This window comes from Panthera pardus, unplaced genomic scaffold (assembly GCF_024362965.1).
Source record: "Panthera pardus isolate Hobbes unplaced genomic scaffold, ASM2436296v1 HiC_scaffold_2, whole genome shotgun sequence".
NCBI lineage: Eukaryota > Metazoa > Chordata > Mammalia > Carnivora > Felidae > Panthera > Panthera pardus.
This window is the reverse complement of record NW_026526765.1, coordinates 67339663-67353697: the sequence shown is the minus strand read 5'-3', so window position 1 is coordinate 67353697 and position 14035 is coordinate 67339663. Positions and strand designations below refer to the sequence as shown.

The 14035-nt window shown below is 40.8% G+C and overlaps 1 protein-coding gene across 6 annotated transcripts in view; it reads right to left on the bottom strand.

The window, feature by feature from the left end:
- EPB41L4A (erythrocyte membrane protein band 4.1 like 4A) overlaps positions 1–14035 on the bottom strand; it is a 252054-nt gene that overhangs the window by 75473 nt on the left and 162546 nt on the right. For all 6 annotated transcript variants that reach the window (XM_019450505.2, XM_019450508.2, XM_019450506.2 and 3 more), the window contains one exon: positions 1022–1113. In XM_019450505.2, the coding sequence (XP_019306050.2) occupies positions 1022–1113 (92 nt within the window). The remainder of the gene's footprint in view (positions 1–1021; positions 1114–14035) is intronic.

Genomic DNA, 14035 nt, shown 5'->3' with positions numbered 1-14035 from the left:
TCCTCTTTATATTCCAGGACTTCCCATTCCAGGGTACCTTCAACAGACACCTTCCATGTGGAGCTCCCTGGCCCAGGCCCCATAGGACTACAGGCAATGTCTCAGGCTTGCTGGGCCACATCCCTCAACTAATATAAACCCTATAAAGGACATAGGTCATTTTATAAGAATACTTCTCCAACATCATGCTATTGGGGAGAAGTGCTCCATACTCCTTCCATCACATAGGAATAAGGGGAAGAATTAATCTAACTTTAAATTTAAAAAGCAAAACATAAAGCTTAATATATTACCTGCTAGGATTTGGTTTTATCTTTACACTAGAAGGATGTGAAAGAAAGTGTCACTATACTCCAATGGTCAACTCTCTACCCTCCTCTTACTTGACGTCCTGGGAGCATGCAGTGCAGTTGCTGGCTTCTTATTCAGCATGGCATTTTCCTCTATATTTTCCATTTTCCCATGCCATCTACTCTATTTTCCATTTTCCCATGCCGTCTTACGCTCCTTTGTTAGTTCTACTGCACTTTACATGCTGGGAGGGTCCTACGGCTCAGTCCTTGGCTTTCTGTTCTCTTTCTTCATTTTTTCCACTGATGACCTCATCCAGTCCCCTTTGCCTTACATACCTAGTAAATTTACATGGCCAGCTTTGGTCTTTCCAATAAGCCCTGGACACCCAACTGCCTGCTCCACACCTCTACTTAGGTGACTAACAGGCATTTCAAATTTAGTATGTCCATAGAACATTTAATTTCCATCAATACCAAAGCTGAATTTTATATATATGTAAATGTCCTTGACCCTTTCTTATAGTAGGACCAAAGAAGGTATCTGTGTGTGTGTGTGTGTGTGTGTGTGTGTGTATTAATATGATCCAGAAAATTAGGTGGCTGAAAAAAATTAATAGAAGAGAAACACTTCTAAATTTCTACTTATAGACAGAAAAGAACACTTGTTATAAAAACAAATGCAATTTTCACTTATTAGAACAATGCACAAAACTTTCACATTAACATACCTGAAAAATGTGTGATGTTCTACACTACACTTCCAAAGATGCTTGCAAGCCGTTTTACTTCGAGCTTCAAAAAAGAATGAGGTTTCATTGCACTGAGAGAAACAAAAAGAGAAACAGAATATGAATTACTGACCATACTAATCTTCAGATGACAGCCACCTTCCAGGTATCAAAAGTTTGGGTAGGCCCAAATTATTAACACATAAAACAAAAAATAATTACCTCTTGGTAACTATTTTTGGAGGGATGCCTTCAAACCACCTTCAATAATTAAAATTATGAAATTAAGTTCCACATAAATCGCAGTGCCGTCACCTTTATCACTTACTTCTTCATCACCCCAAGACCATGGATAAGCAGGGCCATGGCAAGGAAGTACTGCCAACTTTTCCATCATAAACGGGCACCCAAACCGGACCACACTGTGTGGAAATCAACTCCCAATAAAGAGGAGATGCCCATAAACCCAGTTATTAACTCTATTATTTTCAGGGATGTACATGCTACATTTAAAATGATGACTAAAGCATCTCAGGAGGGGCCAATGCAAGGAGCGACCCCCACAGCTGTGTCATCTAAGCAAACTGAATAATGTCTCTGAGCTTCCACATTCTGCATCTAGTTATTGGCTGAATTAAACTAAATGATATGACCTATGTAAAGTACATAATAGATATACATTAAATTTCAACTATCCAGTAGCTACCTACCTATATTTAACACATGAGAAATAAAGGCAATATTAGAGATCATTCTAATTGCGCAGAAGATATTATTTATTTTTTTAAGTGACTGAATAGGCAACAACGCAAGATATAATCTAAGTGCTAAAACAATGAACCACAAATTCTGTGAAGCTCTATAATTGTTTTGTTTGTTTGTTTTATCTAAAACTAAATTAGCATAGGGCGCCTGGGTGGCTCAGTCGGTTGAGCATCCCACTTCAGCTCAGGTCATGATTTCACAGTCTGTGGGTTCGGGCCCCGCATTGGGCTCTGTGCGGACAGCTCAGAGCCTGGAGCCTGCTTCAGATTCTGTGTCTCCCTCTTTCTCTGCCCCTCCCCCCACTCGTGCTCTGTCTCTCTCTCTCTCTCTCTCCCTCTCAAAAATAAATAAACGTTTAAAAAAAATTAAAACTAAATTAGCAAACTTAAGCCTCAAATGCAGAAATGCCCCTGGAATGAGGTTTCCATGAATTTATAAGCACAAAATTGTCAATGCAGATGAGTAATGGAAAAGGATCCTTCCCACCTTTTAATAAGGAAAGAACATTTATATGCATGAAATTTATTCCAAGTCCATCTGGAAGGAAGCTGCCCAGTTTAGAGGTTTATTTGTAAGATGAAAGGGTGTGATGAAAACAGAGCCAATATATGCATGTTACAGCAAGGCCGCCTATAATTCCAAAACCTTGTGAAGTGGAGGAAGGAACATAAGACAATTCCCAGGTTTCTGGCTTGGAGAATGCTAACTAATGAAATACAGCAAGTAGGAAAAAATTGGGCATTTGGATGGCAAGGGAAGAGATAGTAAGTTCAGGCTATTTTGATTTTGAGGTGCCTATGGAATGGGGAACTAAACATACCTAGTGGGCCAGGAGACATGCAGACACAGAGCTGAAGAGACAGGCCACACCTGCTGACACAAATGATTTCACCCAAGAGCATAAAAGAAATTGTTCCAGGAGAAAGAACGAAGTGGGTGAAGATAAAATCACAACCAGGATGCTGTGAAGAAGGAGTGCGGGGAGGGAGGGGGGTGTCAAAATGGAACAGGAGGCAACAGTGGCAGAGAGGCTAGAAGGAGAGCACAAGACTCAAGTGACCGGGAAAGGTCAAACAAGGTTTGAAAGGAGGGGACTGCATTTCATGGTGAGACATCTTCGGTGACTTTCATGAAAGGGGCAGGGATTACACAAGTAGAGATAAGGGAGCCAAGTCAATGGATTCAGAAAGGGCATTCCTCAAAAGCAAAAGAAATGGGGGAAGGGGGTGCCCAGGAAATCACAGAAGATCCTTGCAGGCAGGGTGGGAAACCAAGCATCCTGTCGGGACATGGGAATGCTTAGAAGGGAAGGGTTTTCCCTTCTTCTTTTCTTTTCTCCATACATAATATACACACATGGTACAAATGCCAAAAGTTACCAAAATGGACACACACTGATAACTAAAATCTCACTCCCATCGTGTTCCCAATCCCCTTCCCCAGAGGCCACCACTATCAAGAGTTTCTTATAGTGTGGTGCCTGGGTGGCTCAGTCAGTTAAGCATCCAAATCTTGATTTCAGCTCAGGTCATGATCTCACCGTGGTGAGATTGAGCCCCATGCTGTGCTCTGTGCTGACAGCTCAGAGCCTGCTTGGGATTCTCTCTCCCTCAGTCTCTGCCCCTCCCCAGCTCATACCTCCCCCCCCCAAATAAATAAATAAACTTAAAAAAAAGCGTTTCTTATATAACCGTACGTGTTTTTAAGGTCACTGCATTATCCAAAAATATAATGCACAGGTCATTTATTTTAAAATAATTTGGCTTGTGATTGCATTGTATCAGGATAAATGATTAGGATAAAGTGAGTACAGGACATGTGGTCCTCTCCCCACCACCACCTTCCTCAGTATCTATACCCCACCTTCCTGTGCCTTCCAACAATGAAAGCTCTACATGTGCCAGGACATACTAGACATTATCACTGACAAGAAATGGTGGCTGGTGAGGACCACTTTGTGACACTAATACTTGAACATTTTAGCAAGAGCATCCACAAATCAGGTGGTATTTACAAACCAAAAAACAAATTTTCAATAAGTTACTTAATTACATATAATCCAAATTTACAGAAACAGAGGAGAAACAAAAAAGCATTCTATCTTAAAAATATAGTAAATCCCGGGGTGCCTGCATGGCTCAGTTGGTTAAGCGTCTGACTTCGGCTCAGGTCATGATCTCCCGGTTTGTGGGTTCGAGCCCCACATTGGGCTCTGTGCTGAAAGCTCAGAGCCTGCTTCAGATTCTGTGTCTCCCTCTCTTTCTGCCCTTCCCCCATTTGTGCTCTCTCTCTCTCTCTCAAAAATAAATAAAAACGTTTAAAAAAATATATAAACAAATTAAGTCCCCTCAAACTTTTCTTAGATTGGTTTTCATTCTATTCCTCACGTTAACATCTATATTCTTTTTCTTTTCAAATAGAGATCCAGTCACGGGATATGTAATAATTTTTTTTTAACTACCATCACTTAATGAAAGGAGAAAACATATTTAAGATCCGACCAGAATTGGGTTTTCTCAAGTTTCCTTGGGTACAAATACACTAAAGGAACAAAAGAGGTTCCCACAGGCCTCCTAATTACTTCTGTCCTGTGCAAATGACAAGTATGAACTCATTTTCCATTTGTACGGGGCTATAACACCAGCTGCCTGGTTTTTATCCCACTGTCAGCAGAATAATCCAAATACTAAAAGGAGTGTTAACATAACTAAAAAAGAAACCAGGAATTCTGAATAAATTCCGTGCGTTTTTGCCACTTAACCGCTGGTATGAATGGCACTGATGTGGCATCACAAAGTCTCTCTCTCCTACTAAGCCTTTTCCAAACAGACTGGGACAATTAGCACCTTTCCATTCATTCAAAGGTGAGCAGATGCTTAACTTCAGAAGTCCATTCCAACCCTCTGCTAAAATACTTTCTCCAAGCATCAACTGCTTGCTTTCGGCAAAAGCACTCAAACACCTTCATAGCTTTTGTCATTTCCTGCCAGAAGCAAAGCTACATGCCGAATCTCTTTTTAACACAGGCTTTTATCATAGTTTTATTCTATAAACTGAGCAAATTTTTAAAAAATGTTTATTTTTGAGAGAGAGAGAGAGAGAGAGAGAGAGAGAGAGAGAGAGAGAGAGAGAGAATGACCAGGGGAGGAGCAGAGAGAGAGAGATACACAGAGTCCAAAGCAGGCTCCAGGCTCTAAGCTGTCGGCACAGAGCCCGACGTGGGGCTCGAACTCACAGACCATGAGATCATGACCTGAGCTGAAGTTGGATGCTTAACTGACTGAGCCACCCAGGCACCACCCCCCCCTTTTTTTTTTTTGAGCAAATTTAAATAGCCTGTATCTCAAACACCATTTGGGGGCTTCACTGCACCTTGGAGCCCTAGGTAAACTTGGCTCAAACTCCCAGTTCTATCATTTGTAAGACTTCAGGACACGTATCATACTGATGAATTCCCAACCTAACTCCCTCAGAGCTCTCTATTTCTTTTCCCACCTTTGCTGGGTGTTTCTCTTTGCAAGCTTCAAGAAATAAATCTACTTCAGTTTGGCTTCTCTGAAGTGTATTGAGATTGCTAGCAGGGTCCTGGAGGGGCTCGCATCAACTGTGCGCTACACAACTTCTTCACCCCGGGCCCTGCTGACTCATTGCCTCTCCCAAGCCTGACCCTTATCGCCACACCCAGCCCATGCTCTAGGGGTTGCTCTGTTGCTGTCTTGGGAAGCAGCCACAACTGGACAGTCTGCCTTCCCCAGCTTCCCTACAATTGTGGGGGTGAATATCCTCTCAGTCCTATTATATGTCTGTCCCACCTCCAGCGTCACAGAAGTAACCTAAAGTACACTGTATAGGCACATATTTTTAAAAGATTAGTACTTTCATAGTAGTGACATGTGATCATTACATAAATACTGGAAAGGCCTACAGCAGAGAGTTTTCCAATCATCAGCAATCCACAGAAGCAGAGGAGAAGATCGAAGGAAGTGTCAAGATTACAAGTCTAAAGTATTGTGGTTTTTTAACTGCAATCTCAACAAGAGCTGTAACTGACTTTAGGCACCAGGGGGAAAAACAAAATCAACAGAGGGTGGATAGCCAATGACTGAAATAACCTGATTACTGATAAAGCAAAGGCAGGCAAGGGGTGGAAATGAAAACAGATACCAAAGAGATAACCCAAAATTTTAACTGTTTTAAAAACTGTTATCATTCTAAGTGGTGAGACTGATTGACTACAGTTTTAAAAGCTGAACAATGTCTGTACAAGTGAGAGAGCGGGCACAATGTCTGTTTCAGTGCCTGTCCCCGTGTTTGCCACTGCTCTCTCTCCCAGGCATCCCGAGTTCAGTTAAGAATTCACAGTGAGCCCTGCAACAAAACAAACTAACAATCTTCTTATTTGGAAAAGGAAGTTGGGCACAGATACTTGCTGTTTCCCTGTTTTATATAAATGAGCAAAGCACTTTCTTTCAAGAAAGGGTCTTTTCAGGGCTCTAGATTAGAAAATATTACATGGCACATACACACACACCCCTAACACACACACCCCAGTTACTTTTTAAAAATTCCTTTTGAAATGCACTTAATATTGTTTGAATTAAAAATCACGGTGCATTTCAGGAGGGCACTTGGAGAATCAAATTAATTTCCATTCCTGCATATATATTTTACAATAAAAGAACAAAACCAAAAATATTCCAGTATTCTTTTGTCAGCTGTGTGGGTAATATTCCAAAACACAGAATAAATGTGAAAAACCTTTTTACCTCTTTTTACGGATGAATAAATTAATTGTTTGATGAATAACTGTACGTAACTCTTTCTAGCTCACAGAAACATAAATTACAGCGTTGGAAAGGACGTGTCAGATTGTGTTGCTTCTCCTCTTTTTCCTTTTCCTCCCCAAAATTCAGAAAGAGAAAACATGGGCCAAAACATTAGAGAATATTTAAATCATGTTTCAGTAAACATTGAAGATGATTATGTTGAGCTTATTCTGCTTCCTACTTGAGAAAATACACGGATGCAAACCCAGGAATCCAGATGCTTGGCTTTTGCTGTTGTTTTACTCTATCTTTTCCTCACTTGCTCTTTAGAGAAACCATAGCATTCAGAAAAATGTTCACATTTCCCTCTTATACTTGCAGAGTTATTTTTTTAATGATAACCTTTATCCCCAGTTTACAAATGTTAAAGATTTTTAAGTAATAAGTGTTATTAAAGCTTGTTACAATGAAGGCATATCTAGTAAGTTCTACTGATACTCAATTTAAAAACGTTTTAGAGCAGAATTTTACAATTTTTTCCAAATAAGTGGTCCATGTGTTTTAATTATAGAGAAAGTCAACACACATACTAGTAAGTGAAGCAAAGGAAAATGCACGGCCCTGGAAGACCTGTGCTCCCCTTCCTGCCTTGGCACGAGCTACTCATGAGCTGAGACTGGTCAAGGACAAGGTGCTCCCCGAGCCCTTCCTTTGCAAAGCTCCAGTAGCCCTAGATGACATGATGCCAAGACAATTCCGATTCAGAGACATAAACCTGGAGCCTATTATAAGTCCAACTTCAGACTAGGTGCCTTCAACCTCACCACAACCCTGGAAGGCAGATTTTGTCGTTCTCACTTTATAGCTAAGGAAATGTAGGTTACATGTTACTCAGTGAATTGTCCAAAGTTGGACATGTGGGAGGCCTGGACCCAAACCATGCTTTCTGACCGCAGGTCTAGCAGTCCATCTCTGAATCTGAGAAATGCCAAACCAAGCTGTTGGCATCAAGATCCAAATACTACTAACAGAGCCACACTTAGGAACACATGGGGGAGAATGCTCCATCTGTAGTTACAGGTGTGCTCATACCCTGTAGATGGAAATGCAAAATGGCACAAAAACTCTAGATGGAGGAGGGGATGTGGAAATATCTAACAAAACTACACATGCACTTGCAATTTGACCATGCAATCCCAATCCTGGGAATTTACCCCAATATAAAAATACATATGCACAAAGTTATTAATTGAAGGGAAATTTATAATTGCAAACTACTGAAAACTACCTAAATTGTCACAGCATAAGAGATCAGTTGAGTAAACCATGGTACACACTCAATGGAGTCCTACATAGCTGCACAAAAGAACAAGAAAGCTCTCAATGGACTGGTATAAAGAGAATTCTAGGAAGTATTACTAGGTGAAATAAGGAAGAAGTAAAAAAAATTTTTTAAGTTTATTTATTTTGAGAGAGAGAGAGACAGAGAGAGAGAGACAGAGAGAGAGAGAAAACACACAAACTGGGGAAGGGCTAAGAGAGGGAGAGAGACAATCTCAAGCAGGCTCTGTGCCTTAAGCACAGAGCCCAACATGGGGCTCAAACTCACGAACCGTGAGATCATGACCTGAGCCAAGCTCAAGAGTTTGGACACTCAACCAATTGAGCCACCCAGGCTCCCCAAGAAGGAAAATGTTCTAAATGTGCTTATCTTTACAAACAGAAACACAGGAAGGATAAACCATAAAACAATAAAGTTGGTTACCTATAAGGGAGGGTGAGGAAATAGGACCGAAAGAATATGGTATTAGTGGTACTTCTCTGTGCCTTTTTCTGTACAGTTTTGACCTGTGGAAGCATGTGAATCTTCTACGTCTTCAAAAATAAAATAAAATAAGTAAGAATACAAAGGGGACCTAAAACTGAAAGCAAATGGAGACAAGTAAACCTAACTAGATCTCAAACGAAGACCGAAGCCTCAGTACTAGGGAAAGCCAGAAGGAAGGGCCAACCCTAGTAAATTCAGACCATAGTCACTGACTAAATGCCCTCAGTCTTGGCAGGATGGTATGTGAGTGAAAGCACTGCAAACAACTGTTAATCTTAGTGGTTCGGACAAAGCAATTCTGCAACTACTTGAGATATATTTTAGAACTGAGCCAACAAGTAAATGTATTTCTGTTGTTGGGAGCCAAGGTTCTCAGCACATACAAATATGAAATGAGGAAAGGCCAGAAAGAACCCTGTGGGAATGGATGGAAATTGGAGATATGATATCAACACACGATTTCTACTGTGCATATGAGCACGTTTATATGCACACATATGTATACATGTATTTATATTTGTATGTATGTATATATGTGTGTATTCCTTAGCTTATCCACTGAAAAGGCCAAAAAGCAAAGTCACCCCAATGACAATGACCACACCTAACACCTAGATCTTAACCCTTCCTGTCTAAACAGAACCAAAGTTCCTCGGAAAAATGGCTGATAACAGGGCAGATGTAGGTACAGAATGCACCTGAAACACCACATTGTACCAAAAAGGAAGAAAATGGCCAAAAAATGATAGGGTCAGGTCAAAAGGGCACAAGAGCCAGATTAAAGGAGCCCTCACTGACTAAATCTAAGACAACTTGAGCACCAAAAAATTAGGTACCGTAATATATCATAAACCACTGGGGGAAAAAAGGGAATTAATAAGCCCATGCTGATAAGATAGATAAATAAAAGGGATAAAAGGTGTGGCTCTTGCTTACAGTGCAATGCCAAGGGATGACTGTGGAGAGTGTGGAAGAGGTAGAAAATCAACATTTTACAGGCATCACAGTCAAAGATCAGATCAGGCAAGAATCCTCAATGAACACTAAATCTACAGTGAAAGCTTGAAGAGGAGCAGGGTATTTGCACTGAATTAAATACCCCCACAGATTACTTATTAGTTGCAAAGGAGGAAGAATAAAAACAATAACTATACAGTGGGAAATCAAATCAACATCCTGACTAGGTGATCAAACTTAGTATAACCACCAAGTGACAGATGGCCATCGTGTGCCTCCAGATGTGCCCTATCATGTGCCCTAATGAGGACACAACCACCTATATGGCTTTCCAGCAGAGAACAACGATCTACAGTCCAATCACAAGAAAACAACAGACAAATATGAAATGAGAAGCTTTCTATTGTGTAAAAAGCAGGTGGAACTGTATTCTTTCAAAATGTAAATGTCAAAAAAAAAAAACCCAAAAATGCTCAAAAGTGTTCCAGATTAAAGAAGACTAATTAATTGGATTCTGTACTGGATAGGGAAAATGCTTTAAGGGACCTTATTAGCCTAACCACCAATAAAACTGGAATGTAGAGAGTAGATGACATAAACGTGTTAAGTTGATAACTGTGGTTCCATCAGAGAGCATCCCAATTCTTAGGAAATACACACTGAAGTATTTAGAGACATGTAACACATGAAGCCCTCAAATCATTCAGCAAAGAATTGTGTGTGTGTGTGTGTGTGTGTGTGTGTGTGTGTGTGCGCGTGTGTGTAGAGAGAGAGAGAGAGAAATGAAAAAGGAAATGGAGTAAAATGTTAACTGTGATTGTAAGTAATAAAAGGTGACCGTGTTCTTTGCAATATTTTCATTTTTGCCACTTTTTGTAAATTTGAAATTACTTTCATATAAAAAACATTTTTAGATCTATAGTTCTACATAAAATGTGAAAGAATCCTTAGCTTATGTAAGTGAGACCTCTTGGGCTTGCTGACAAAGTGACTGCTCCTGGCCACCAGCACTTCCCGTGTACTTTTCTCAAAGAGTTCGGCCAAGTGGGTCTAATTACTGGTGGCCAGACTTGCCAGGAACCTTTTGGGTCGACATCCTGTCACGCTGGGTAAGTTTAGCTGAGGTTAGCTTAATGATGTATTATACGTAAAAGTAATCACAGCCTCGTTTCATTTATTCAACAAATGTACATGCCAACCTCTGGGCCTACTGTTGGGGGCTGCACGCTCTGTTGATAAAACCAAGGTATTTGGGAGTGATCCAAACTCTTCTCCATTTTTCACAAAAGTATTCCATCTGCTACCCATAAGAAGCAGTCTTACCTCCTCAGTGCCTCTCAAATCCACTCTCTTCCCTCCATCCTTGTGGTGATGGCTGTTCCATCACCTCTCCTGATCATTGGGCAGTCTCCTCGAGTGCCTGCCTCTATTCTTACCTCTCCATGCCCCACGCTGCAGCCACTTTCCTCACAGTGAGTAAAGCCCAGGGCTTGAGGCATAACTTAGTTTTCCCACCTGTGCTCAAGTCCCCCAGCCACCAGACAGGTAAGAGAAGCCATCTTCCACACGAGGTGAGACTCAACTGTGCACTGGGACTGTCTCACTTCCCCTAGGTCTTCTAGCTCCATTGCTAGGGTAGATGAGCAGACATGGAAAACCAGCTCTCACTCACTTCCAATATCCACAGCTTCTCCACCTTCATCTGCCTTGAATCCACTGAACCCCATCTTATTATGGTCTCTTTATCTCAGGCACCCCCAAATGATGCTCAGCACATCCCCTAGTCAGTCCCCTTCCTCCACCATCACTCAACTCCTGAAACCCTTCCTTTGTGCCCTCTGGAATTCATGGCCTAACATCAGTAAAATGCCTTTGCCCCTCAGTCTGCTCTCTTACACTGCCTCAACCCTTCTGTGCCAGGAAAAACCCAGCTCTCCCCTGAGGACATGGTCTTAGCAGTCCACCTGAATGATAGGTAGCTCTGCCTTTTGCCCCCCCACCTGCCATGTTCTCATATCACCAAGCCTAAAAGTGAAGACTCCTCCTTGCTCCCCAAGGCCACTTTGAGACCATTTTCTTTCTCTTCCTCCTACAACTCCCAGCTTTGAATCTCCTGCCTCACCCACACTTCGATGCTACTGCAGTCATAGTCACATTCTCCAATACTCCTCTTGTGTTAACTATTGGAAATTTCCATATGTAAATAGAAACAATCCCTCCAACACCCAGACATCTCAGTTCCCTGAACTTCTCAATGATACTGTCTTCCTCCCTGTCCCAACCACTCGCTCTCATGCATGTAACTCCACACCAGGGTTTCTCAGCTTCAGCATTATTGACATGTATGGGAGTACATTTAACCTCTCCCCTCTAGATGCCAGGCACATCTCTGCCCTGTCCAGCACTGTGACAACCAAAACTGTCTCTAGATGTTGCTGAGAGGTGAGAATCAATGCCCGACAACTTCCCATTTACATAACTGAGGCTCCTCTGTGATCTCAATGCCTCACACCCAACTTTCTGACCATCACCCTCTCTTTCCAGCTTACTCTTTCCGTTTCTACACCCCCAAACAACTCCACCAAGACCTCCATCCACCTACCCACCACTCTTTCATGGTCTTTGCTCTCTTCCTTTCTCAGTTTCAATTCCATGATAAATCACTGTATTTTCTCCCCTGCCTCACAGGATTCCTGGCCCTTCTCTTTGTATTATTCTCTTGAGAAAGCCAAGTCTCACTTCGTGTCTGCACCAGCACTGTCTAATGTGGTTGGACAAAAGCACACCGTGAGTAGGCTCATTTTATTATTTTTTTTCCTGATTTTTGAATATCTATCTATTTATTTTTAATAATGTAATTTATTATCAAATTGGTTTCCATACAACACCCAGTGCTCATCCTAACAAGTGTGGTAGGCTCATTTTAAATTCAGGACCCTCTGTATCACCATGCTATCATAGGTTATCATCAAACTACATGTCTCTTGTCTATTTTCTCTTCAAAATCACTATTTCATACCTCTGCTTCCTTCAGACCCCCACCACTTCCTCCCCAACTTCAGTCTTAGCTGATGACCTTGATACCTAGTTCCCTCAAAATAAAAAGCAGAACGATCCTAAGAGAACTAACCAGCTACCCTAATCTACATTCCCATGCTCTATCTTCCTGCCTGCTAACCATAGATGAACTGTCCTGGCTGCCATCTAAAACCAACCCCTCTATTTATACACTAGCTGTCATCCACTATTGTCTACTTAAGGAGTATCATTCCAGCATTTCTCTCTCTCCCCGCAACATTGTCAAGTGTTCATTGCATATTGGTTCATCCTCATCAGAGTGTAAATGTGCTATTATTTCTCCCAACTTAAAAAACAAAACCAACCCTCTTGACCAGCTTCCCCTGACAGCCATCTTCCTATTTGTTCCTCTTTGTGCCAAAACTCCTCAAAAGAGTTGTCTATACTCACCCTCTCCAATTCTACTCCTATTACCTCTTTTGTTTTTCCTTAATTAGCATGCATCAGTGGTGGTCATTCCCCTAATAACGGACTCCTCTTAGGGTTTTTCTTTCATATAAGCGCTACAGTAAAGATACACGCCCCTTGTGATTCTCTAGCGTGCAGAGACCTAACAGTGGAACTGCTGAGTTAAAGCTCACTCTTCAATCCACTGAAAATTGTCTTATCAATGACCTCCTACAATCCTAAATTCAGCAGTCAATTCTTAGTCCTCATCTTATTTGACATATCAGCATCATCTGACATGTAATACATGATTTTTAGCTGGCAAAACTAAATACAATTAGTGTTCTTCCTATCTCCTTTGTTATTCCTTCTCAGCTTCCTTTTCTGGTTCCTCCTCTTCTTCTCTATGCTCATTCTCCTAGTGACCTCATATAGTCTCCTGGCTCTGAATACCAGGATATGTCAATGATTCTTAAATTTTAATATTCTCCCCAAACTTTGGTCCCAAACTCCAGACTTATAGAACCCACTTATTAAACGTCTCCACTTAGATGTCTAACAGATATCTCAGATACAATATATTAAAAAAGGAAGTCTTAACCTTCCTCCCCAAACCTGCTCTATGCAAAGCCCCCATTACTTCAGTGGATGGCAGCTCCATTCTTCCTGCCTTTCAGGCCAAACACTTGTAAGTCGCCAGTACTCCTCTCATACCTCCTCACATTTACACAACCATGTAGCTAAATCCAGAATCCAACAGCTTCTCAGCACCTTGAATGTTGCTACCCTGGTCTGAGCCACTAACCTCTCTCATTTAGATTATATATAATATAATATAATATAATATAATATAACTTAATATAACTTAATATAACTTAATATAACTTAATATAATATAACTTAATATAATATAACTTAATATAATATAATATAATATAATATAATATAATATAATATAATATTTTATTCAGATTTTAAGTAATCTCTATACCCAATGTGGGGCTCAAACTCACAACCTCAAGATCAAGAGTCACATGATCTACCAAATGAGGCAGCCAGGTGCTCCTTGTCTAGATTTTGAAAATAAACACTAGGTGGTCAATGGGTGAACAAGCAACAATCTTTGCCCTCAAGGAATTCAGTAAACAGCAACCATTTGATAATAGACTTAAAAAAATTTAAACTTCTCATAATAAACACATGTTCTTAAAACCAAGAGCTAACACATAAGTG